The sequence below is a fragment of the Chelonoidis abingdonii genome, chromosome 3 (genome assembly GCF_003597395.2).
Source record: "Chelonoidis abingdonii isolate Lonesome George chromosome 3, CheloAbing_2.0, whole genome shotgun sequence".
Classification (NCBI taxonomy): Eukaryota; Metazoa; Chordata; order Testudines; family Testudinidae; genus Chelonoidis; species Chelonoidis abingdonii.
This window is the reverse complement of record NC_133771.1, coordinates 85031626-85057411: the sequence shown is the minus strand read 5'-3', so window position 1 is coordinate 85057411 and position 25786 is coordinate 85031626. Positions and strand designations below refer to the sequence as shown.

General features: G+C 41.8%; 1 protein-coding gene across 3 annotated transcripts in view; it reads left to right on the top strand.

Annotated features, from left to right (window-relative positions):
* The window catches only part of BEND3 (BEN domain containing 3), a 29072-nt gene extending 3762 nt beyond the window's left edge, over positions 1-25310 (top strand). Inside the window, exons 2-5 of one of the 3 annotated variants that reach the window (XM_032790797.2) lie at positions 6206-6288; positions 6461-6505; positions 6979-7202; positions 19500-25310. In XM_032790797.2, coding sequence (XP_032646688.1) covers positions 6472-6505; positions 6979-7202; positions 19500-21746 — 2505 coding nt within the window. In that variant the 5' untranslated portion in view covers positions 6206-6288; positions 6461-6471 and the 3' untranslated portion in view covers positions 21747-25310. Of the gene's footprint in view, positions 1-6173; positions 6289-6460; positions 6506-6978; positions 7203-19499 lie in introns of those variants that run through there. The other 2 variants (XM_032790798.2, XM_032790799.2) reach the window with 2 other exon arrangements.
* Positions 25311-25786: the final 476 nt, after the last annotated feature.

The following is a 25786-nucleotide window of genomic DNA, read 5'->3' as shown; positions in this document are numbered from 1 at the left end:
AAAAAGATAGGAGTAAACTAGCAACCTCTTTAAACAGAAGGTAAGATAAAGTATCTTAAGGGAATTACTAATCTTCCAATAATCTATCCAATCTGTGCATATTAAAGGTATGTTCTGATTCATAGAATCTCGGCAGAAAAGCAGCAGATTTAGACTAAGTATACAGGGTTCTTGTGAATACACAAAAGTTTTCATACAGCTGCAATATAAATATTAACCCTCACTGAACATTAATATTTACACAAGAATTTTGGTTTGCTGGTGTTCCAAGTGTCAGTTCTCTAAAATAAATATCTAGTACAGCACTCTTCTTGTGATGTTCTGATAAAACTGCTACAGGGATAGTGGGGGTAAAGGAGGGAAACAAAAATTCTTTAGTATATCAGATCTATGGAATTTAAGCAGTGGCATCTCCTTAGGCCATCAGCTACTCCAACCACTAATTAAGCCCCAGTACATTAGCTGATCCTTTGAAAAGAGAATGTTTTCTCCGCTCTGCTTAAAACAAGGTGGATAATTTTTTTAAATAATTTTCAAGAATCCTTATTATCACTGAAATATACTGGTACATCCCACCCTTTGATTGAAAAAAATAGAGATTCAACTTCTTCAGACACAAGTGAATCTAAAATCAGAGACATAATACTTATGGTGACCTTCAAGGAAAGGCATAAAGTGATGTGCCACCAGAGGCACAAATCATTCATACAAGAAAGTAATATATGAAAGCAGGGGGGTTATATCATGTTTTTACAGTTAATATGAAGTTAAGGAAATATGAACTGCTGCAGATATTAGTCAAATGTTTGTGGTATGATCTGCACTGAAGGAAACGTAAGTATGCACTTAACATGCATTTGCCAGCTAAACAATACAGTCAGTTGCAAGGATTTAAATTGTCAGTATCAAACCTTTTCTAGAAAACTAGAAACATGAAGTCTTGTATATCGTAATATACAGGGCTGGCTCCAGGAACCAGCCCAGCAAGCAGGTGCTTGGAGCGGCCAACGGAGAGGGGCGGCATGTCCTGCTCTTCGGTGGCAGGTCCCTTTTGGAGCGAAGGACCAGCTGCCTAGTTGCCGCAGAAGACTGGAGCGGCAGCGATAGAGCTGCAGATCAAGATCGCAGCTTTTTTATTTTTTTTGCTGCTTGGGGCTGCTAAACCCTGGAGCCAGCCCTGTTAGTATAGATACAGATAATGTTTTTAACTGGCAGAATAAATGGTTGTTATATGTTTCAATATAACACAAAATTACACCCTGCATGTGTCTGGTACACACCTTTTAAACTACAGAACTCTTAAAGAATGAATTTTGGGACAGTGAACAGTCTTTATCTTGTATTGGCAGGAAGATGTTCTATGTTACTTTACATATGGTGGCTGTTACTAGTTTTACAACACTCTCACATACGTTAGGCACTTTACAGTACAGATAGACCTGGTCACTGCTCTGAAGTGTTTACACATAGGGATAGCAAACAATGGATAAGGGCTAGAGTGACAAGCAGCAGTATGATCACATGATTATTCAGGTCAGGGTTGTATATCCTGGTGGATAAACTGAATATATACATCTGTAAATAGTTACTGACTTACATATTAAAGGTGTCATGATGAAGTGAGAAGGAAGTGTTTGAGGTAGTGATGTAGCATACCTATAGAAGAAGCCATCAAGGCTAGGTCTATAACATCTGTAAGTTCCATGATTCTAAGAACGCCTGTAAGCACTTTCTGTCCAGAGGATTATTTTTTCATAAAATTTCACTGACAACAGTGAATATGTCTCCTTGGTTGTAATGCAGGTGATGCTGTGGGGCTAAAATACATGCAGAACTTGCTTTGCTGTTGCTCCCCTGTAATGTTTTATGAAAACATCATTCCGAACTGTTGAGTGTTTGAGACTTATGTTTATTTCTGACATTTTTCTTAATAGCTTGTCTCAAGAACCACTTCTATTCTTCATTGCATAGTTTCTCTTTTAACATTACAGGCGAGCAAAGCAAATTCTGAATGTATTTTAGCCCCATAGCATCAACTGCATTACACCAAGGAGACATGTTTTCACATGGGAAAGTAACATTAGGAAGGTACTTAGTGCAAATTTAACTTATTTAAATGCAGTTTAGCAGCTGGAAGCAAGGAGACCCAGTGCCATGTGACCAGACCATTTTCTGTGGACAAGTGCTTCACAGACCAGTTTGAAAAGTACTAACTCATTTCATATCTGTGTTTAAGATGCAAGAAATATTTTCCCCGAGACAAATGGATGAAACTATCTAGACAACTATAGACTATTTCAATCAGAGGAATGGAAACTTTTTTTTAACTAGCATGGCTAAGTCTTTTCAGAAATCTGAAAATTTTGAAGTATGTCTTAGTCTTGAAGACTGAAATAGCAAGCTTAGTAAAAAAGAATGTTTGTCTCTTCATATGTGAACTCCTACACAAACAGTGGCATCTCACAGGAACAGTGCAAAGTAGTATACATACTTTACATGATGCCACCCTCACCAACACATAGTGCCAAGAGAGGCATTATGTTAGTCATAAAAGTGTGGGCATGTGCTATGTCAGTAAAATGTTTAGTTGTTTATGAGTTAAACATTAATTACATTAAAGTAAATGTTGCATACTGTTTTCAAACATAAGGTTCTGGTGTAGGCATTAGGAAATCTTTTTCAATTACTTATTGCTTACATCCTGGGGATGGAGTCCTCTGTCAAGTGGTGAGACTGCTCTACCTCTTCTTCCTTGAACATTGAATCTATCTGAATATTGCACCTCTTTTTGAGTTTCTCTTTGGATGGATAACTTGAGCTAGGGACTCCAACAGAAACATAATTGCAGATGCCTTTAATAAGGGGCACTTTGGGGTACAAATTTGAGGAAAGATCAAGAGTATACTTGCTTCATTTTCAGCATGCAAACCCATGATCACAGTTGTAAGAATTGATTGTCTTTCGGAAAAAAATTCCATATCTTAATAGTGGATTCTTTGGGTAACACTGTGTTAGTATTTCTATTTAGAGGCCTTTTTTTTAGACATTTATAAATAAAAATTCTCCAGAATGAAACTTTGCACACAATGTATGAACCCAGGAATAAATGTGTTTTAACCAAGAGCAAACAGTTAAAATGCCTGAACCAAGTTTTTGTTTTAAATGTGTTTAAACAAGCAACAATCCTAAAAATTGAAGTTTACTGGTAAGATGCTTTTTTGTTTGTTTTGTTTAACTCAAAATGGCTAGGTAACTACAAATTAAATTTAACAAGCAATTTCAGCTAAATCCTGATGCCACTGAAGTCTATTGCAAAACTCCTGTAGATCTCAGTAGGAGCAGGATTTGGCCATTAGTGTAGAGTACGGTTTTCTTGTTGTGGATATTTGGTATGCAAAATGGCTATGGTCTATCATGCTCCCAAACCCAGTTTCCTGGGAAACCAGGCACAAGCTGCAGCACTGATCTTTTTTCCAGCAAGATACTGTAGCTAAGGGTGGATGTCCCTGAGTTCCCATCTCTGGTAGTCATGGCTACAAACCCAAATTCCCAGGCCACATTACATAAGTACTTAAGTACTAGTGTTTTCCGCCCTGCATCTGTTTATTCTTCTCTAGAACTAGTGACTGTTTTAGAGACAAAAGGGTGAGGGAGAGAGATTTAATTTTATATTGAAACAAGACAGATCAGGCAACATTTCAACCCCTTCATACACTCAGTGCAATGAGAATCAACAACCAGGAGCTCACTTACCTTCTCAGATAGATTTCTCAATTTGATTATTTGTTGCAACATTTTTTCCTTGATTCTGTTTTTTTTCTGTCTTTTTCCCTAGACCATTTCCCTCTGGCTTGCTCTGGTCCAGGATTCTTCTCAAAAAGAGGCTCTGCAGCTACATACCCTCTCTTCATATTCCCAACTCCAACTGTCATTCTCAAACCCTCACATACCTCTTGCTTCCAACCCACTTGTCTCCTGTCAGAGAGACCTCTCCTAAAGTGTTCTACCTGTTGTTTGAACAGCAGTGACAGAAGAAAAATATCATTCTTTGTGTATCCCCCTACAGAAGGAGGCTGTACACTGGTTTTGTTATCTTTCTCTTTTTTCTTTCTATATATTTATTTGTCTGTTCTTTTCTGTCTCTAGCTCTATGTTTGCCACCTCTCTCAGTCAGCATGATCCCTGATAGTGCTGCCCCAAGGAAAAACTTAGAAAATCTGTGACTTCCTATATAGTATGTGATTGTTGTAAGGATGTCTGCTAGGGCCTTTAAAAAAATACAAACTTTTCAGCAACTACATTCAGCAACTACATTCAGCTGTCACCTTCTTTCTTGTCACTCCCACATTTTTGGCACTGTGCCGTGTCTTCACAAAGTTGTGCCTTCTACAATAAAATGAAATGTAATAGTCACTGGCCTGGAAGTTTAATGTCGTATATGGGATATCAAGGCAAGTGCAATTCAATTTAACTTTCTCGTAGAGCACAGGCCACAGTGCTGTCCTTTCAGGATTTTCCAGAAAGGATTGTACAGCTCTTGCCTAAACTCATAAATTGGACTGGTTGAATGAAAATCCATTTTAAAATAGATTTAGTTAAACCAGCACAAACCTTGGGGTGGCACACTTTTAAAGTGGTTTAACAATTGACATAAGCCATTTATAAACCGATTTAAGTGTCTCCTCACAGACATTTGCACCAGTTTAACTAAAGTGACATAAAAAAACCTAATTTTAGTTAAACTGACATAACTTTTATGTAGGCAAGTTAAGAGTCAAAACTAGGGTGGAGAATTATGCTAAGTAAAAGAGCCAAAGCAGAGTACTCTCCTCCAAGGATCCCCCCCACCCACCCCCAGCCCTTATATAGGGAGTACGCTGAGGAGAGGAGGGGTTCTGGAATAGTCCAGAATAAGGCGAGCGCAGAGGTGACTTAAAGGCTCTTTAGCCCACCCTCCCTCCCCATAGGCTGTGAGTTCTGTGTTGTACCTGTTAGTCACATGTACAAAATCTCACACTGAATGTATTAATTATATTTACTATTAATAGCTATCAACCACTAACAAAGAGAAAGCATGCACAGTATTCTAATGTTCGTATTTAACATAAAGCATTTTAACAGTACCTGAGATTCTTTTAAAATCATTTTGAACACAGCTATTAAATAAGACTACAATTACAATTCTTTGTTTATAGTCTTTCAAAATTTCTTTTGTTTTATAAGGCATATTCATGGGACATAAATATGAGCGTGTATGCTTCCGCGTGGGTGTGTGTTTAACCAGAAAATCTCTGGTTATGGGTGACTTGGGCAGTATTGACCCATTCAGAGCTTGACCAACGGAAGGGAATGATTTGGTAGAAGAAGTCTATCTTGAAAAAGCCATGTAGTTATGTAGTTTTTGTGTACTTCAAAATTTTTTTTTCGTTGCTGTTGTTGTTTTTGGCCAGGCAAGTCTATGAGGCTAGACATGTATCTGGATAAACTGAACTATGTATGGCTGATTTAAAAGGTATCCAATTTTGGTTGCCACTGTTGGTGGATGTGTACTTAAAATGGCTAGTGAGAGGTGGGTGAGGATGCTTGCTCCATCTGTCCTTACTGGAGTTCGAAGCCTTCTTTTTTGAGACATGCCCAGAATTTGGAGTTTATAACAAATGACATGTGATCTTAGGTTTAAGGAAATTGAGAAATGTAGAAAATGTTCTGTTTTTCCTTTAAAAATGCATTCTGATGATCTTTGGAGGCCACCAGTTAACAAATTATAAAAAGATTTGTTACTGTAAATCTATAGGTTGCTGGTTTTTCAATATCACAATCCACATCAAAATAGCCATTTTTTAATGGAAATTTATTCAGACAGCCTTGGCATATTATAGAATCACAGGGACGGGACGGCAAGGGTCATCTAGTCTAACCCTTAATTATAAAATAGTTTGTGTTGCATTTTTCAGCTGCGGTGAACACTGGAAATTGACCCACAGTGAAACTTGTTGAACACCCTTGAGCCTCCAAAGTTTTTTGGCTCTTATAACAGGTGGCCACTTAATACAATGTGGCCAAAAAAAAAACATTCAGAGAACTTTTATTTACGCACTGCCAAGACACTTCTACTTATACAGAAAGTTAAAACAACTGAACTAATGTTCTTCACAGTAGAAAAAATCTTCAATGTTAAATCATCTTACTTTTCTGTCTGTCTCAGGTTGTTTTCTGTTCAATTTACACCGCTGGGCAGATCTGCAGGTGTCCAGGAAACACATAAGAAAAGTGGCTGCCTGTTATAATGTGAGTAAAAATGGAGCAGATAGGAAATTGCCCAACGACTGTTAGTATTGTCCAGGGATAGCAAATAGTTGTAGATAGCAGGTTTCTGACCTCTTTTAACAAAAGGCTGAAATTACAACCCATGCCCTGTTTCTAGAAAACTACTGATGTCCTTTTTATTTTTTTTTTTAAGTGGGCTAGAAGATGAACTCAGCTGAATTCAGTGATGATGATGAAGGTAAAATGCTATATCTTGTTTATTTTCTAGTCAGATAAAAAATACTAGTTGTGTGAAGACGCTGTAGATTTAGATGAAGAATGCATTGGGATAAAGCAGTAATTATAACAATGACTGAAAAGTTAGCTGCTAAAACATCCTGTTATTATTTTTGTCATCCATCGTCCTTCTCCCTCCCCCAGACTCGTGCCTACTGTACTACCTGCCTCCTCACCTGCTAGGTATTGTTTTTTAGGCTGTAAGCTCTTTGGGGCAGGAACTGTCATTTACTATAGGTTTGTACAGTTCCTACCACAATGGTGCCCCACCTTGGGGGCTTGAGGCTTCAAGGTGTTGCCATTATATAATGATAAATAATAATGACACTATTCAAAAGGCAGTTTCAGAAGAATAAACAGAAAGCACATTGTTGTAAGGGTATCATGAATTTCTGAAGGAAGTGCTTGATTGTTTTAAACCTTCTCTTTTTCTAGTTAAAATTATAAAAAATAATCTTGTGAAAGTAGAAACAGAAAATGAAGATGAAGCACTAGACTGCTCTGTGACATCCAAATCTCCTGAGAAACACTCATTGGATGGCTCAGCTACTTGCCTACAGGATTCCAACAAACGGAAACAGACCTCACTTGGTTGTGATGGTTCAGGGAGCCAGCAAGAGGTTTTACCCAGTGTGAAGAAAAGACGCTTTACTCACGAGGTGATTTCTCTACATGTGGCTATGCATGATGTACTGTTCAGATTTTATGGGCCTAATTTACTGCTGGTGTAAGCAGAGCACAACTCTTTTAAATCGACTCACACCAGCAATTAATTTGTTTATAGTCAGAAATAACTATAATCTTTGCCTAGTTTACCAATACTACTTATCTGGATATTTTTAATGATGTGAGCAGTATCCCATTTTACAGCATAAATTTTACCATTAATTGTTTTTATCTAAAGCAATTATTTGTTTCTAATAATGCTTATAAACATGGAATTCTCAAACTGGTTTGGATTAACTGGGTCTGACTGTGATCATAGACTCCCTCTCATGTCCCTAGAGTAAATATTTTGTTAGTATTTTCATTAGAAATTTAGGCCCAAGTCCTGCAATCAGATCCCCATGGGTTAACCCAATTGCCGGACCAGGGTTGTAATTTTTCCAGATTATGTGCAGTGGGACAGATTCTGATCTCAGTGAAACCACTCTAAATCTAGAAGTTATTTGAAGCTGATACAGTAACTCCTCACTTAAAGTCATCCCACTTAACGTTGTTTTGTTGTTATGTTGCTGATCAATTAGGGAACATGCTCATTTAAAGTTGTGCAATTCTTCACTCTTATGTTGTTTGGCTGCCTGCTTTCTCCACAGCTGGCAGCCTCCCTACACCCAGCCCCCAGCGCCTCCCGCTCACCAGCAGACCTTGTGGATCAGCGCCTTCCCCTCCTCACCCCACCTCCTGCCCACGACAGTCAGCTGGTTTGCGGTGTTTTGGAGGGACAGGGGAGAAGCGAGGACTTGGCGGGCTGGCTTCCCCTGCCTCCTGAATGCCGCAAGCCAGCTGATTGCTCCTGGGCAGGAGGGAGGGAGGGAGGAGGAGCGAGGACTCGGCGCACCTCCCCCCTACCTCCCCTGCCTCCAGAACCCAGCAATCAGCTGGCTTGCAGCATTTTAAAGGGTGAGAAGGGAGGGAGGACAGAGGAGCCAAGACACAGTGCGAAGTAAAGGGAGAGGAGATGGGGAGGCAGGTCAAAGATGGGGGCTTGGGGGAAGGAGTGGAGTGGGCGGGCTGAGGGTTGAGCCCCGCGTCCTTGGTGCTTGCAGACTAGGGAAGCTCCCCTGGAACCTAATCCTCCCTATTTACATTAATTCTTATGAGGAAATTGGATTCGCTTAACATCATTTCGCTTAAAGTCGCATTTTTCAGGAACATAACTACAATGTTAAGTGAGGAGTTACTGTAGTTGCCTTGGATTTACAATGGGGCCAGAACCTAACCCAATAACTATAGTGAATATTTATTCTCAACTGACTCTAGTGATGAATGAGCATGTTTAGAATAAATAACCAACCACAATCTTAGTCTAAAGTTCTAACAGAACCTTTGAGAGGTTAACTTTTTTTAATACTGATGTTTTTACTTGTGCGCTTCTCGCTACTTTCCAGTTCTGGTGGTGACCAAAACTCAAGTTGTTAAATGCTTTGAGTAAGTCAGTGGGACTTAGGCTCATAAGTGCCTGAGCCACTTTTGAAAATGAACCTTAAGACTTGCAATGCTGAATGGAACAAAGCCTAAATACTTCTTAAAATCTGGGCCTGTGGTCCTAACATATAATTTGGATGATTATTCCACAATAGCAAAATATTTACATTTCATAAAAGCTCAGCAACAGTATGTGATACAGTAGCTTCCTATGACAGTATAGGTAGCATGGTATTATGTGCCTGTAGCTCATATGGAACAATCTGCCTTGTAATTTTTTTGGTAGTACAGTAAATTTATAATCTTTTTAACTGTATATAGCATTATCTGAAATACATACACACATCTGTGCTTAAAGTCCAGGCTCCTTATGGATAATACAAAAGAATGTTCCACAATAGATTAGTCTGAAGTTTCACCAAAAATACTCTGTGTGCCTCAGATAATGCTATACCCAGCTGGCAATATAATCTATATAGTGCCAAGATTATTACTGGAGGCAAGAAGAATGTTCTGAAGGCAGAAAAAGGTATCCTAGACTAACAGAAAATGCTTAAATCTAGTCCCAAATGTGGTACTAGCTGTTAGCTGAACATTGACCGTGTGTTTCTGAAATGCAGATCTACAAATTCCTCCCACAACCAGATCCAAACATCGTGAGCTGCATTAGTGAAAGGGCAGAAGTTCTGCTGCCCTTGCAACATACAGAGATCTGCCATAATTCTCAGCGTAAGCACTTCTTTTCTTCCAAAGGGCCCCATCCAACCCCAAGAATGTTAACTTTTATGTGTTCATTTTAGAAGGGCAATAAGGCACTTTAGATGATGAGTCCATGCTGATTAATACACTTACCAGGTACTGCCTTGTTCCTGCCTCTTCACTTGAGCTGAGCATTAATCAGCACTACCCTCAGATTGTCATGTTTTATTGCTTCATGGAACACAAAAAAACCCTATGGTGAAACCTGAAAAGGACTAACAAATGATTTCCTTATCATAACAAGCCTTCTAACAAAGATGGAGCCAAATTGTGCTCTTTTCTGTATGAGGATAATTTGGGGCAGTCTCTGAAGACATGAGGTTACCAGATAAGAGCAAGTTTCATCATATGTTCAAATTTCTTTATAATGCTGATTTTTTTTTTTTTTATCAGAAAAGCCAGAGATCCCTGTATTTAATTCTGTCTGTTGTGCCTTGGTATTACTGAATCTTATAACAGGTGCTTTAGTTAGGCCACATCTTCCCACTTAACAAGGGCACTTCTCTGAAAAGTGATGTTTTGCTGTTGCTCCATGTTTATCATGTTTCATTTAGTCCATCTCAAATGTGCTTTGTTTACAAGTTAAACTGGAGAGGAAAGTTTCTAATAGAGATCTCTGCAGAATCAACTTGGATCTGAAAATCAAGCTTCTCAACCTTATCATTGCTGATAGGATTCTGCACTCTAAATTGAACCCACTAACACCCTCACTTATCACCTGTGCAACCTCATGGTCTTCAGTGGTGTTCTTGGTAGTCCATCGATCCGATGATGACAAATATGAGCAAATCATCTATTGTTGGTCTCATGGTGTGCCCTCTAATTCTAGAGGTGCACATTTGGCTAAAGATGGTGCATGGGAAGTTCGCAGTCAGTGGGTTGTGCACTGCTGGTGCTCTGTGACGTCGTTCACGTGCCTCTTGTAGACGCCAGCAGCAGTCTTCCTCAAAGGTGATGCAGGCATTTCTGACTGTTGCACACCACTGTGTTCTGTCGCTGGTGGCATCCTCAAGGTCCCTGGGTTTGATACTGCTATACTGCAGATTGGCTTTGATGGTGTCCTTGTAACGTTTTCATGGACGACCTATATGCCGGATGCCCTGGGAGAGCTCACCATAGAGAAGCTGGCGGGGGATTCTGTTGGCATCCATGCGGCTGACATGACTGGTCCAATGTAGCTGTGACTTCGTGATCATCATTTCGATGCTTGTCATCTGGGCTCTCTCAAGGACCTCAAGATTGGGCACTTTGTCTTGCCAGTGGATCTTCATGATGTTGTGGAGGCAACGCATGTGGAATGCTTCGAGCTGCTTGATGTGACGCCTATATAGTGTCCATGTTTCACACCCGTACAAAAGAGATGAAAGAACAGCAGCTCCGTACACAAGCAGTTTTGTTGACATCCGGATGTTATGGTGGTTTAAAACCTTGACACGCAGATAGCCAAGTGCCTGGCTTGCTTTGGATATTCATGCATTGATCTCATTATCCAGTGATCCATCACTGGATATGACACTACCCAGGTATTTAAAGTTCTCCACTACTTTACTTTAAGCTGAGTGCCATGAGTGGAGATACTTCGGACAAAAACATTTGATCCAGGTACAGGTTGATAGAGAACTTTTGTCTTTTGAGGCTGATAGTCTGAAGAGTTGCGAGACCTCGGCAAACTTGTTGACAATGTGCTGAAGATCATTTTCAATGTGTGAGCCATGAGGGCACAGTCATCAGCAAAGAGTGCCTCAAGAAGGAGTTTCTGCACTATCTTAGTCTTTGCATTCAGGCAACGGAGGTCAAAAAGTGAACCATCGTGCCGGTATTTCAAATATATATCTCGATCCAGATCTTTCATTGCATGGTTGAGGATGCGTGCAAAGAACAGGTTAAATAAGACAGGAGCGAGAACACATCCTTGTTTCACGCCGTTGGTGATGTTGAAGGGGGCAGATGTGGCTCCATCAGATAATACTTCGCCTGTCATGCTGTCATGAAAAAGGCGTAAAATCTGGACAAATTTTCTTGGGCAGCCAAGTTGTGTTAGAATAGTCCAAAGGGCTTCCCTGTTGATGGTATCAAACATCTTTGTCAGATCTATGAAGACAGCATACAGGTACATGTTCTGTTCAATGCACTTCTCTTGTATTTGTCTGACAGCAAACACCATGTTCATAGATTATTAGGGTTGGAAGGGACCTCAGGAGATCATCATGTCCAACCCCCTGCTCAAAGCAAGACCAATCCCCAAATGGCCCCCTCAAGTATTGAACTCACAACCCTGGGTTTAGGAGGCCAATGCTCAAACCACTGAGCTATTACAGGGAGATGTTGACTGTGCTCCGGCCAGGTCAAAAACCACATTGACTTTCAGGTAGATTTGCCTTGGAAATACTGGCTATTAGGCGGTTCAAGATGATATGGGTGATGGTCTTCCCACCAACGGAGAGGAGGGATATGCCTCTATAATTTCCACATTCTGCTTTGCTGCCTTTGTTCTTGAAAAGAGAGACAATAGTAGCATCGCAGAGGTCCTGTGGTATGTTTTCATCCTCCCAGATGCTGATGATCACGCTATGTCACGCTGCTAGTGCTGCTGAACCTGCTGCTTTGTATATCTCTGCTAGTATCCCATCTTTTCCAGGAGCTTTTCCTGAACTCATCTGGCTAACAGCTTTCTTAATCTCAATTCTATATGGGGCAGAGAGTCAGATTTTCGAGCAGGTTGTTGTGGAATTCATGAGAGTTATTATTCACGTGATTGATGTTATTGAGAAGGGTTGCTAAGTGTTTTCCGCCCATCTTTTGTTTGATGCCTTCTTTATCTTTAATCAAGCGTAATGTTGTGTTGTCTGACTGAGAGCGCGTGGGTGGTCCTAGTTTTGAAGGTCCCATAGACAGTCTTAATGAGCACTTGAAGAACATCTTTCAGTTGTGGGTCTCAGCATAGTTGTCGATTTCTTTGCTTTGCTCTCCACCGTTGTCTTGTATTAGGAGGCTTTCTAGTGTTTTGCTCTGAAGGTTACTGAAAGGTCCCGTTTGGAGGGGGGGGGGGTGGGCTGAGGAGGATCATTTAGCCGATTCGAAAAGGGCTTTCTCTTTACCTTCAGAGCTGAGATAATTTTTTTTTTGCATCAAACCAATCCTGATGTGTTCTTTTCGTTGTCCAAGATGTATGTTATTGGTGTCAGTCACCATCTGCTTTGAACTGGTCCACTTTTTGGTTTCAGTACCAATCCGTTGCTGTGGGATGTCAGTTTGTCATCAGATCTTCTGAAAGTTGTTGAAACAATTGGCATCCTTCAGTTCTGGCTATGTTGAAAGCAGGTCGCACATGCTATGGATTTGTGCGAGAGGGAGCGAGTGTAAAGTTGGAGAGACGTCCTGACTAATCTGATGATCTGTCCAGCACTCTCGGCCTCGCGATTACTTCTCGGATGTCTAGCCTTCTGAACATGGCATAATCTATTCAGGATGCGCTGTTTGGACATAGGGTGGATCCACGTTCATTTTGTATTTATCGCTTGTCGAACAGAGGTTGGTAATGGTCAGAGTCATCTTTCAGAAACAAAGAGCTCGAAAGGATGTGTGCATTGCTTGTTCAATTTGCCTACAGCATGATTGGACTGGTTACTCCTTTCCAGTTTCTGTCAGCCAACTCGGGCATTGAATCTCCAAGTAGGAGTAGTTTGTCTGTTACAGGTGTGGGCCTTGATCAGTCTGTTGAGATCTTCATAGGAATTGTTCCTCTCGAGTCTGTCAGAGCATGTCTGAGAATGGGTGCATATGCACTAATGATGGTGGCATGACATTTGGCATTTAGTGGGAAGCGTAGTTTCAGCAATCTTTCATGATACCACTGAAGGTCTGGGAGTTGATGCATCAATGAGGTTTTCATTGCCAGACCAACTCCATGTCTTTGTCCTTTGCTCAGTCTTACCCTTCCAGAAGAAGGTGTAACCACTTCCTGGTTCGCTCAAGAAACCTTCCCCAGGCAATCTTGTTTCGCTTAATGCCGCTATATCAATGTTGTAGCGGGCTAGTTCTCGAGCAATGAGAGTTGTCCTTCTCTCAGGTCTTGCAACAGCTTCTCGATCCATGAGGGTACGAATATTCCATACACCAATGGTAAGTTTTCTCAAATTTTTCTTTTGGTTTCAGCTGCAGGTTGGGTTAAATTGCCAGCCGCGGCTTGCTGGCCAGCTGTTGTAGGGCAGGCAATTTTTAGGCCATCTTTTCTAGGCCCCTCCCTTACTAGGGTAAGCAGTCGTGTCCTAAAGAGGGCTGCTCAGACACCTGGGATGCTGCTGGGCAACTCTGCTGCCCCAAGTACAGAGTTGGACGACCATCTATCCACAGGCTGCCTGCGTGCAGGATTGGGATTATGACTCCCAGTGGTAACCTCCACCTGTTGCTTTGCCCCTCCCCCATCACCAAAGGACTTCGGTGGTATGATGATGTTTGATGATTTGCACAGGACCTGTGCATGAAAGCTTTTTAAGTGGTAGAGCCGTTGCATGGGAGCAATCCCACTCTCTCGACCTTAGAAGCCAAAACACCAATGGTACGAAAAATTGTCATGACTGGTAACTTCTATAGTTCTTCTTCGAGTGCTTGCTCATATCCATTCCAGTTAGGTGTGCGCACGCTGCATGCACGTTCGTCAGAAGATTTTTACCCTAGCAACACTCGGTGGGTCAGCTGGGCGCCCCCTGGAGTGGCGCCGCCATGGCACCGGATATATACCCCTGCCGACCCAACCGCCCCTCAGTTCCTTCTTACCACCCGTGTCGGTCGTTGGAACAGTGGAGTGCGGTTTCACTGACCTCCACCTCCCTAGCTACTCGTAGTTCTCTAGTTATTTTGTTGTGTATATAGTTCAAAGTTATATAGTTATAGATAATTTTTATTGTTCATAGTTAGTGTTATAGTTAAGAGGGATTCGGGGATTAGCCCCTTCTCCGCAGCCGGTGCTGGGGCCCATGCCCGGTTCACTGGCTTTCAAACCGTGCTCGGCCTGTCATAAGCCGATGCCGACAGGAGATCCACACGACTCCTGCCTTAAGTGCCTCAGGGAATCTCACCTGACAGATAAGTGTCACATTTGCAAGGTTTTTAAGCCGAGAACAAAAAAGGAGTGGGACTTTCGGCTAAAGCAGCTCCTCATGGAGGCAGCTTTTGCCCCTCCGCCTTTGGCACTGAGCGCTGGTCAATTGGCGGGCAAAAGCACCTCCTCAGCACCGGACTGCACTGGTACTGCCAAGGCCTCTCGGCACTGGCCGTCACCAGCACCGAAGTTGACTCAGCACTTCTCCCTCTCCCCAAGGTCGAGAAAGCCTAAGACTCCTGCTGCTTCCGTGCCACCTGCACTGCAGCCAGAGAGCTCGTCTAAGTCGGATCGCCCAGCACCAACACCTGCTGCGGCACCAACAACGTCGGCACCGTCGATTCCGGTCCCACAAGGGCCGTCGAGTTCGGTGCCTGACAGCTCCCCGGCACGCGCCGTGGTTGAGCTTACTATTCCCTCCACGCCGGAGACATTCTCAATGTCAAGGGATCTGATTGCCATGACAGAGTCGACGCTGCGTCAACCCCCAGCACCGCCGGAGCGGGTAATACAGTCTATCGGCAAGCTTGCCTTGATAAGACCATCCTCTGTCGGCACAGCAGAGCGGCACCATTCACGATCACGGTCCCGCAGAAGCTCCAGGTCCCGTTGGCGCTCCCGACACCGCACGCAGTCCCGGTATCGTTCTCTTCCTCGGTATCGGTCGCACTCGCGGCACCGGTCGGTATCCTGTTCACTGGCCCGCTACTCTCGGCACCGTTTCAGCTCCCGGCACCGCTCTAGGCACCATGACTCCCGTAGCCGCTCACAACGTTGAGCCTTGAGATCTCGGTCAACCTCCCGACACCGCTCCGGTTGCAGGTCCCGATCTCGTTCCCGGTACAGGTATGCCTCCTGGTACCGGTGCCAAGTAGGGCAAGGTCCGCTAGAGACAGAGACTGGGGCATTTCAGCACCTCCATGGCCATCCAGACACGTGTCAGTGTTGTCCCACGCGGACAGCTCTTTTATGCTCAGGACCACGATTCTGATGTGCCCACCAGAGTCTTCCAAGAGTCCCAGGCCCAGGACCAAGGACCCCATCAGTGGTCTTTCTGGACACCTTGGGTGTACCACCAGGCCTAAGGCTACCAGTAGTTCCATCCCGCTCTGTCTCATCAGAGCACCAAGTGCCAGAGGCGACGGTTAGCCATCCCCCTCCGACTGCTGCGGAGGAAGCCCCAGTTCACCCACCGGACTCCCAGGTTCCTCTGGAGCAGGAAATCGCCCAAGAGCAACAGGCCACCCAGGACCCGCTCGTCGCTGGCATCTCCTCTTCCTCTTCTCCAGATGAGGCGGTGGCAGGAACATCTTCCTCGGGCCCTCCTCCAGTTGACCTGAGAGCCCAGCAGGACCTCCTAAGGAGGGTAGCACTCAATATGAACCTCCAGGTGGAGGAGGTTCCGGAGGTAGAGGACCCGGTAGTGGACATTCTATCGGCAGATGCCCCCACTAGACTGGCCCTACCGTTTATTCAGACCATCCAGGCGAATGCCAATACCATATGGCAGTCCCCAGCCTCTATCCCTCCTGTGGCCAGGGGAGTCGAGCGTAAATATATGGTGCCCTCTAAAGGGTACGAGTACTTGTATGTCCATCCTCCTCCCTGCTCACTAGTCATCCAGTCTGTTAATGAGAGGGAATGCCACGGCCAGCAGGCGTCAGCCCCGAAATCGAAGGAGGCTAGGCGAATGGACCTACTCGGCCGCAAGGTGTACTCGGTAGGGGCCCTACAGCTCCGGATGGCAAATCAACAACCCTTGCTTAGCCGCTATAATTATAACACCTGGGTGGCAGTGGGTAAGTTTACGGAGCTTCTCCCTCAAGACTCCCACCAAGAGTTCGCTGCCCTCTTGGAGGAAGGGAAAAAGGTGGCCAGAACTTCCCTCCAGGCCTTGTTGGATGCAGCAGACTCAGCAGCCAGGACTCTGGCCTCGGGTGTTGCCATGAGGCGCATCTCATGGCTTCAGGTTTCAAACCTTCCACCGGAGCTCCAGTATACCATTCAGGACTTACCATTTGATGGTAAAGGCCTCTTCTCGGAAAAGACTGACCCCAGGCTGCAAAGCCTGAAGGATAACAGGGTCATAATGCGCTCTCTCAGCATGCATACGCCGGTGACCCAACGCAGGCCTTTCCGTCCCCAGCCTCACCATCCATACTGTGTGCCTAGACAAAGACAGGACTTTGGCAGGCGGCACGGCTGAGGTGGTCGCAGACGACCGTCAGGATCCCAAGGGGGCCAAAATCAAGGTCCCTCAAAAACACCACCAGGACCAAAGATGAACTTCTGAAGGTGCGCCCGAGAGCGGCATGCCAGTTACAGGCCAGGATCCCTCTCCTCCCTTCTCCAACCGTCTCTCCTACTTCCTCCCGGCGTGGTCCCAGTTAACTTCAGATCGCTGGGTCCTACACACAGTGGAGTATGGGTACCACCTCCAATTTATTTCAACCCCGTCCTTCCACCCTCCAACCCTGTCCCTCTTCAGGGACCCCTCTCATGAGCAATTCCTCTTACAAGAGGTGCAGATGCTCCTCGCCATAGGAGCTATAGTGGAGGTACCAATGGATGAAAGGGGCAAGGGGTTTTACTCCCGTTATTTCCTAATCCCCAAGTCGAAGGGAGGTCTCAGACCTATCCTAGACCTGCGAAGACTCAACTAGTTTATGATAAAGTTGAAGTTCCACATGGTATCCCCCCCAGTCCTTGGATCCTGGAGACTGGTATGCTGCCCTTGATATGAAGGATGCGTACTTTCACATCGCCATCTTTCCTCCGCACAGGAGATATCTCCGCTTTGTAGCCAACCGTCAGCACTTCCAGTTTACGGTCCTGCCTTTTGGCCTTTCTACAGCCCCAAGAGTATTTACAAAGTGTATGGCCGTAGTCGCCGCCTACCTCCGCCAACGTCGGATACACGTTTTTCCATATCTGAACGGTTGGCTCATCCAAGGGGCCTCCGAGACACAAGTCACTCAGCATGTGGGCATCGTCAAGGACCTATTCACATGTCTAGGCCTGATGATCAATATAGAAAAATCCACTCTGATTCCCACGGAGAGGTTATACTTCATAGGAGCTATCCTGGACTCCAATCTAGCCAGAGCCTGCTTACCACAGCCGCAGTTTCAGGTGATGGCAACAATCATCTGAGGTCTAAAGAATTTCCCGACGACCTCAGCTCACACTTGTCTCAGTCTCCTGGGTCACATGGCTGCCTGCACGTTTGTAACCAAACACGCCAGGCTCCACCTCCGTCTTCTCCAAGTTTGGCTCAACTCGGTATACCGCCCGGGCAGGGACCCGATAGACACGATAGTCACCATCCCCTCGAGCACCCTAGGCTCCCAGAATGGTGGCTGACTCCTTCCCTGGTGTGTGCAGAAATGCCATTCCATCCGCCCCAACCCTCAATGTCCCTGACGACAGACGTTCATCTTTCGGCTGGGGTGCTCACCTCGGTCACCTTCATACTCAAGGCCTTTGGTCTTCTCAGGAGCTGGCATTACACATAAATGTCCGAGAACTGAGAACAGTCCGCCTGGCGTGCCAGGCGTTCCAGCAACAGTTGCATGGCCATTGTGTCTCAGTGTTTACAGACAACACAACGGCCATGTACTACATAAACAAACAGGGAGGGACACGGTCCTCCCCCCTTTGTCAGGAGGCCATCCAACTCTGGGACTTTTGCATAGCCCACTCGATATGTTCGGGCTCTGCATTGCTTATAGGACTAAAAAGTAGTGTAAACTTATTTTTGTCACTAGGGTAAGCAGATATGAGTGTGAATACACATAGAAAGCAGATTAGCTGAGTAAGAAGGTGCTGCCATTTTTTTTACACTGTTGTTTTTCTGAGAAGATCCACCATCTAAGGGCCTGATCCTAGGATGGAACTTACAGTTGCTCATCACCTCTTAACCTCAGGCCCATAGTCTGTATTTCATTGCTTTTTAATGTTTTAATGCAAGTTCTTTATTTTTTGTCTAATTAATATTCTGTCTAGCAAGCTGGGAAAAAATTCAATATGGTCAGATTCAAAATGTGTGTGTGTTCTCACATGTTTTTGAATTCTGTGTATTGTAATTTTTTGTTGTTGTTCACCTACTTAATTTTCTAGGAGTTATTCACAATATCCATGTGCTTGAAAAAAGTAAATAAATAAATGATGAGATAAATATTTACAATGAAGTAATGAAAACATTTGCTTCAGAACTCAAACAATGAGGAACGGTTAGGAAATGCAGTGCTTAAAAATAATTTATAGCATGAATTCTTAAAGAGTTCACTACTAGCTGGTTTAGAACCATGAAGAATTCAATGAATATAAATGTCTCTGCCTTTCAGAAACAGATCATTCTACTTTCATTTTTAAAAGGCCTTTTCACTAATTACATTGGGGGGGTTTAAGTTGTGTTGGTATCATAGAGTTGTCCCTGAATTGGACCGCTGGAGGTAAATACTTGCACACATTTTTCAGAGCCAAAGGAGACAAAATTAACACACCTGTCAAGGCTGTTGGACCACAATGTCCTCCTTGGGTGGTAGTAGGGAGAGTAATGAAACATTAAAATACAGTCGGGGGAGCAGTGAGGTTGTGGCTCGATCACAGGATTCGGAATCAGAAAACATGAATTCAGACAGAAAGTGGGAGGTAATGATAAGCATTTAAAGCCCTCTGGCTAAAAATGCTAAGTATTATAATTGTATAGTTATCCCATAACAGAGGTTATGAACAAAAAGTAAAATAATACTTTCCCTGTAAAGCATGTTTGGTGATTTTTTTCCTTCAATACATTTATGAACTTGATTTACATAGTACAGTTGGGTTCATTGATGAAAATTAGGCAATGCATATTTATTTAATGATCCCTACTTGTGGAACACAAATTTGTAGCTATTATTTTAAAGCAAACTGTCTTACTAATACGATGTTTGTTGATTCATAGGGCTTTATTTCAAACATGAAGAACCGAGATATTGGGTCACCCGCTCAGATAAACGTAGAGCAACCTAACAAGAATCCCAATATAACATGGCTGTGTGAAGAAGAACCCTTCAATGACGTGACCACTCCATCCTATAAGAAACCTCTGTATGGCATCTCACACAAAATTACAGAGAAGAAGAGCACACCAGGGGCAGAGCAGTTTTCTTCTTATGAGCTATTTGAAAAGGTCAATCCAAGCAGCCCCTCCCATTTGCGGAATTTGAGTGATCAACGCAAAAGGGATTCTGCTGCTACCATCGCTGTTACAGCTTCCACCGCAGATTCTGATCCAAACATATATTCTTTGATACAGAAAATGTTTTACACCCTCAACACCCTGAATTCCAATATGACTCAGCTTCACAGTAAGGTTGACCTGTTGTCTCTTGAGGTCAGCAGAATTAAAAAGCATGTCAGCCCAACAGAGTCTGTAGCAGAGTTCAGGCCTCCCCCAGAGTACCAGCTAACTGCTGCAGAACTCAAACAGATCATGGATCAAAGCACATCAGGTGGAGATTTGGCTTGTCGGTTACTAGTTCAGCTTTTCCCAGAGCTCTTCAGCGATGAGGAGTTCAACAGGAGCTGCAGCACATGTGGCTTCCTTAACAAAAAGAAGCTTGAATCGCTTCATCTGCAGCTTATCCGAAACTATGTGGAAGTTTGTTATCCTTCTGTGAAGAACAATGCTGTGTGGCAGGTGGAGTGTTTGCCTCAAGTTAATGATTTTTTCAGTAGGTTTTGGGCACAAAGAGAAATGGAAAATAGTCAGCAAAGTGTGCAGTCATCCAGTTTTTATGAGTCTGAACAGGTAGAGTCCTCTCATTTTATTGAGGATAAAGAGCAGGAGGAAGCTTTGTCTCTGGACAGGGATAATGCCACCACCTCAGATTATGTTCTGGATGCTCAGGATCTCAATGAATTTTTAGATGAAGCTTCATCCCCTGGGGAATTTTCTGTGTTTTTGTTACACAGATTGTTTCCTGAGCTCTTCGACCACAGGAACCTGGCTGAAAGATATAACTGCTATGGAGATTCTGGGAAGCAAGAGCTGGATCCTCATCGACTTCAGATAATTCGAAGATACACAGAAATTTACTTTCCTGATGTGCAGGAAGAGGAGGCGTGGTTGCAGCAGTGTGCACAGCGAATAAATGATGAACTTGAAAGTATGTATATGGATGGGAGTGAGTGTGAACAGATGAGAGACGACTGCTATGATTCTTCTAGTTTGCCTGATGATGTATCTATCATAAAAGTGGAAGACAGCTTTGAATATGAAAGACCAGGAAGAAGGTCAAAAAAGATTTGGCTTGTGCCCATAGACTTTGATAAACTTGACATTCCCCCTCCCGATTTTGATGTTCCTGTCCCGGATTACCTGCTGAACAAGGAACAAATTAAAAATATATATGAAAGCAGTCTGTCCATAGGAAATTTTGCATCTCGATTGCTTGTTCACTTATTCCCTGAACTATTTACTCATGAAAATCTAAGGAAGCAATACAACTGTAGCGGATCACTAGGCAAGAAACAACTTGATCCAAGCAGGATTAAATTAATTCGACACTATGTGCAAATATTGTACCCAAGAGCAAAGAACGATAGAGTATGGACATTGGAATTTGTTGGGAAGCTTGATGAGAGATGTCGACGCAGGGATACTGAACAGAGGCGCACATACCAACAGCAGCGGAAAGTTCATGTCCCGGGGCCTGAGAGGAGAGAATTTCTTACCTATGCAATAAACCCAGAAAGATTCAGAGAAGAGTTTGAAGGGCCACCACTGCCGCCAGAAAGAAGCAGCAAAGATTTTTGCAAGATACCACTTGATGAACTTGTCGTTCCGTCCCCAGACTTCCCTGTGCCTTCTCTGTACATGCTATCTGATAAAGAGGTAAGAGAGATAGTACAGCAGAGCCTTTCTGTGGGAAACTTTGCTGCCAGGCTGCTAGTAAGGCTCTTTCCAGAGCTCTTTACCCCAGAGAATCTCAGACTTCAATATAACCATTCAGGTGCTTGTAACAAAAAGCAACTTGATCCCACCAGACTCAGATTGATCCGTCATTATGTTGAAGCAGTTTATCCCGTGGAGAAAATGGAAGAAGTGTGGCATTATGAATGTATACCAAGCATCGATGAAAGATGCCGGCGTCCCAACAGGAAAAAGTGTGATATACTGAAAAAAGCCAAGAAAGCAAAAAAGTAACAGGCTCTCTAAATTCTTCAGACTTTGACCACTAAATTATTTGGGAAGAGCATATTTTGTTCTAGACTGGGAGCTTGATCTTACTATGGAATCTAAGGGCGATCAGCCCCTAGGAATATTGGGCGCTAAGATTGTTACTTTTTAATATGTGTATTGCACATATAAGGGCACTGCAACAGTGGAAAGTGGTTTACTACATTTGTACATGATAAAGACCATAAATGATCAGTGATGAAGTCACTAATGACTCATTAAGAGCATGACTTTTGCTGGTGCAAATACACATATTAAGTGTATTAGTCCTCTCCCCACTTTTGCATCTTCCATTTTTATCACTTTTTTTAATAATAAAAGAAACCTTTTAAAAAATCATTGTGCTCTTCGGGGCAGTTTTGCATTAAACCCTTTTAAACATCAAGGTTAAATAATTTGGAATCTGAATTATTTTTTAACTTGCAAATTTTTTTTTTTGAAAGTGCCATGTTCATTGAGAATGACTGAAACATCAGACTTGGTTACTATAGTAATTACAGCTATCCTTTTGTTTTGTTCTTGATGATAATGAAAATAACAGGAGGTCAATACTGGGTCAAATGTAATTTCCTTTTTGACTGTTACCAATGTATTATTTCCATTTCTATAAGAACTAAGACTTGATTAGACACAATGTGTTTTTACTTTGAGCTGGTAGACCTGATCCTTCACCCTTACTCATGTAAGTTATTTCATTGTCTTCAATATGACTACTGGGAACTGCTTCAGTGAATAGGGTTACAAAAACAGAATCAAGCCCTTTAACAGCAGAATGTGTTGCTATTGCCTGTTAGTCTCTCTCTTTTTAGAAAAAGTACTTGAAACAAGGAATGTAGAAAAACATTTAAGTCCTTATTCTTCATCAGAATTATGATTCCAAAGTTTCCAGTATTAAATCAAATATTTAATAAGCAAAAGGTAAATACAAAGATTTGATTCTGTGGTAGAAGTGAATGCTGCAAGGGTTCCCCCCCTATGAGCTGTGGCGATATGGTGTGTTTGTGTGAATACAGCACAACCTGGAGTCTCCGAATGTCATAGGGATATTGAAAATTCCTTTGATTATCCAAATTGATTTAGTGTAATAAATATCTATCTGGAAATGTAATCTTGTATGGTTAACTTAGGTTCAGATTATCAAGATTGCATTGTTAATATAATTAGTTATAATGAAGAATATCCTAAGTCCATTGTAACTTCACAGTTTCTGATCTGTCCTTGAAGAGTGCTGCATTAAAATCAGAACCTGATTTTCCTCTCAATTACGTTGCTCTAAAGCAGGATGTCCGTTGATGTCAATGGTTTGAGAGAATCGAGCCTTCCGTTAGATGTTAGTCATGGCAGTGATCATTTAACACTGACCATCCCTTGAACATCTTGAGATTTGTTGAGGTTCTCTGTGGTCCTCTTTTGTTATTTATTTAGATGGATCATAGTATCACATTTCAGTTAAGCCCTAGTGTAAATTTCTATTTTAGCAATTGTATTAAACTACAAAATACTGGATATTTTTACTTCAGTTTTTTAGAATTTACTGGTCTCAGAATCATGTTGACCCCTTCCTTTTTTAAAAAAACATAATATTTTTTTCTAATGGCAAGAATTAGCAAAGTTATTTTACAGTGTTAAAGCAGTAGTAAGTCACAGTAGATAGTAGAACTCACACATTTTCCCCTATGTGCTAGCAACATCCTAAAAGAATGTATGATGAGAGTCATGATTGTACTGAATAATCTAATACTGTTTAAATTCACTTAAATGTTTCCTGTTGGCATAAGTAATAGCAGACCATGCGCAAAATGGATATCAGCGCAAATATGGTTATAAATAAAGTGAGAACATTTTACCAAAGATAATGCACTTATACCATGCCTGCATCCTACCTTTCATTTTAGTACATATTTTTAGCAAACTGAATATATCAGAAATGCAAGGGTTTTTATAATTATATGCTACCTAGCATCTCTTTGTGAACTATTACACATGCATTTTTATGTGCTATATAAAATGTCATGAAAATAGTAAAAGTCTTTTAATTTAAAGTTGAAAACGGCTAGCATGTATTCTGCAGCCCAAAAGGTAAGGAATGTTATATGCAGATTTTCTTTATAGTTTCTTTATCTTAATGTCACATTTGTTTCAACAATAAAGTATGTCAGATCCCATTGAGAACTTCACCATATCTTAAACTTGTACATGGTTGGTAAATAGATTATATGAATGTATGGAATTTTGTACCACAACATACAATTTTAAGATATATTGACATTTTCAATGAGTTTTGATATTCATTTGGTACATTTGGCTTCATAAGGCAACCAAATGAATCTATTTATATGACACACTGATCAATATATGAGGAGTTTTATTTTAAAAAAATTACATTATCAGAAGTGGACAGCTCAACAGAAATGGGTTTTTTTTTTCAATTTCTAGTCAAATTATTATAGTCTGCTTATATATTATATATTCTTCTGATTTGATTGTCTTGTTGGATTGCCCACAATCCTTTTACGACCTCACATCCTTTTGAAAGGCAGTTTGATATAAAGGCAAAATACACCTAAAAAGTGACAGCTTGCAAAGGAAACTTGTTGAGGTGCATTTGGAAGTGAATTCATCCAATTGGTCAAGTAATGAAATGTATATGTTGTTAAAAAAGAAATGCTGGCTCGTGATTGGCTATGAACAGACTCATAAACTGTCAGGTTTTTTATTTAACTTTTCTAAGGTCTGTTACTAAGATCTGGAGTAACATTAACCCAATCAGACTGAATACACAAGTGAGGGCATCTTGATTAGCTGCAACTGCTCTAATGTCATCTCCCTTTTAGAATGGTATTTTAAAAGGACAAACAGTCACTGATTTCAAACGTAGGCTATCTGGAGAGATTCCCAGATATTAAATGAAAACATTCAGAACATATGCAATCATACACACACTGATTTCATATTAACTATACATGGTTTTACTTCAGTAAATCCTGTTGAGATGAATGTCAGAAGTCTAAGTATCTGCTTATTATAACTTTAATATAACACCTTTGGTAAGTATTAAACAACTCTCTCCTACAGTGATTCTAAAGGAAACAGCATAGTATTCAATGACTCTATAGTTTTAGTGTGACTGTCAGAATTTTCCCAACAGAAAAAAGGACTGCAAGCCTGCCACGAAATTAATGTAGAACCTTATTTTATTTTATTTTATTTTATTTTATTTTGGTGTCTCACCAATTTCACACAAGTGAAACACTTAATTAAGGAACTGTGCAAGGGTTTAAAATATATATATTCTTTTCTAAAATTTGAAGGGGAAAATGAATCTACTGCTTAGAAGTTCTTGCAGTTATCCAGGGAATCTGGCAACTGTATTAGCAGGGAAATGCAAATAGTATATTTTCATGAGAGAAAAATACTTCCTATTTGAAAGGATTACATTTGATTACTATTAAGAGTAAGATGTAGCCCTGAGCTTTTTGTCATAATTTTGTGTTATTATGAATAAAAAGTACTTTATCATCATAGGAAAAATGTTCAGAAGCAGTTCTATTTTTCTATCTTCAAGTTAAGATAGTTTGTATATCAATTTTATTTTTGAATGCATTTATTTAAAATTCAGCCAAATCTTGTTTTACTATTGTGTAATACTTTTGTAACAGTGGTGCCCAGAGGCCCCAGTCAGGATCTAGTGCTTAGTACCGTACAAACACATGAAGACATCACTGCACTGAAGATCTTGAAATCTAAGTGAAAAATTGAGGATAGTTCAAACATCTAACTTTAAGAGTGAGTCACTGAAATTTTGGGATTGCGATTGATACAAACTATGTATTATTTGGATGCTATAACTTTCTTTTTCCAAGTCAGTTGTTTTCATTGTTACCACTATTCAGTTGGCTGCTAATGCAAGTATAAACTTTTCCCCATCAGTATTCCAAAGATATTTTTTTTTTAAAGTATGTTTTGGGTGCTTTTACTGCAAATCTGAACCCTATTTTTGCTCCCTT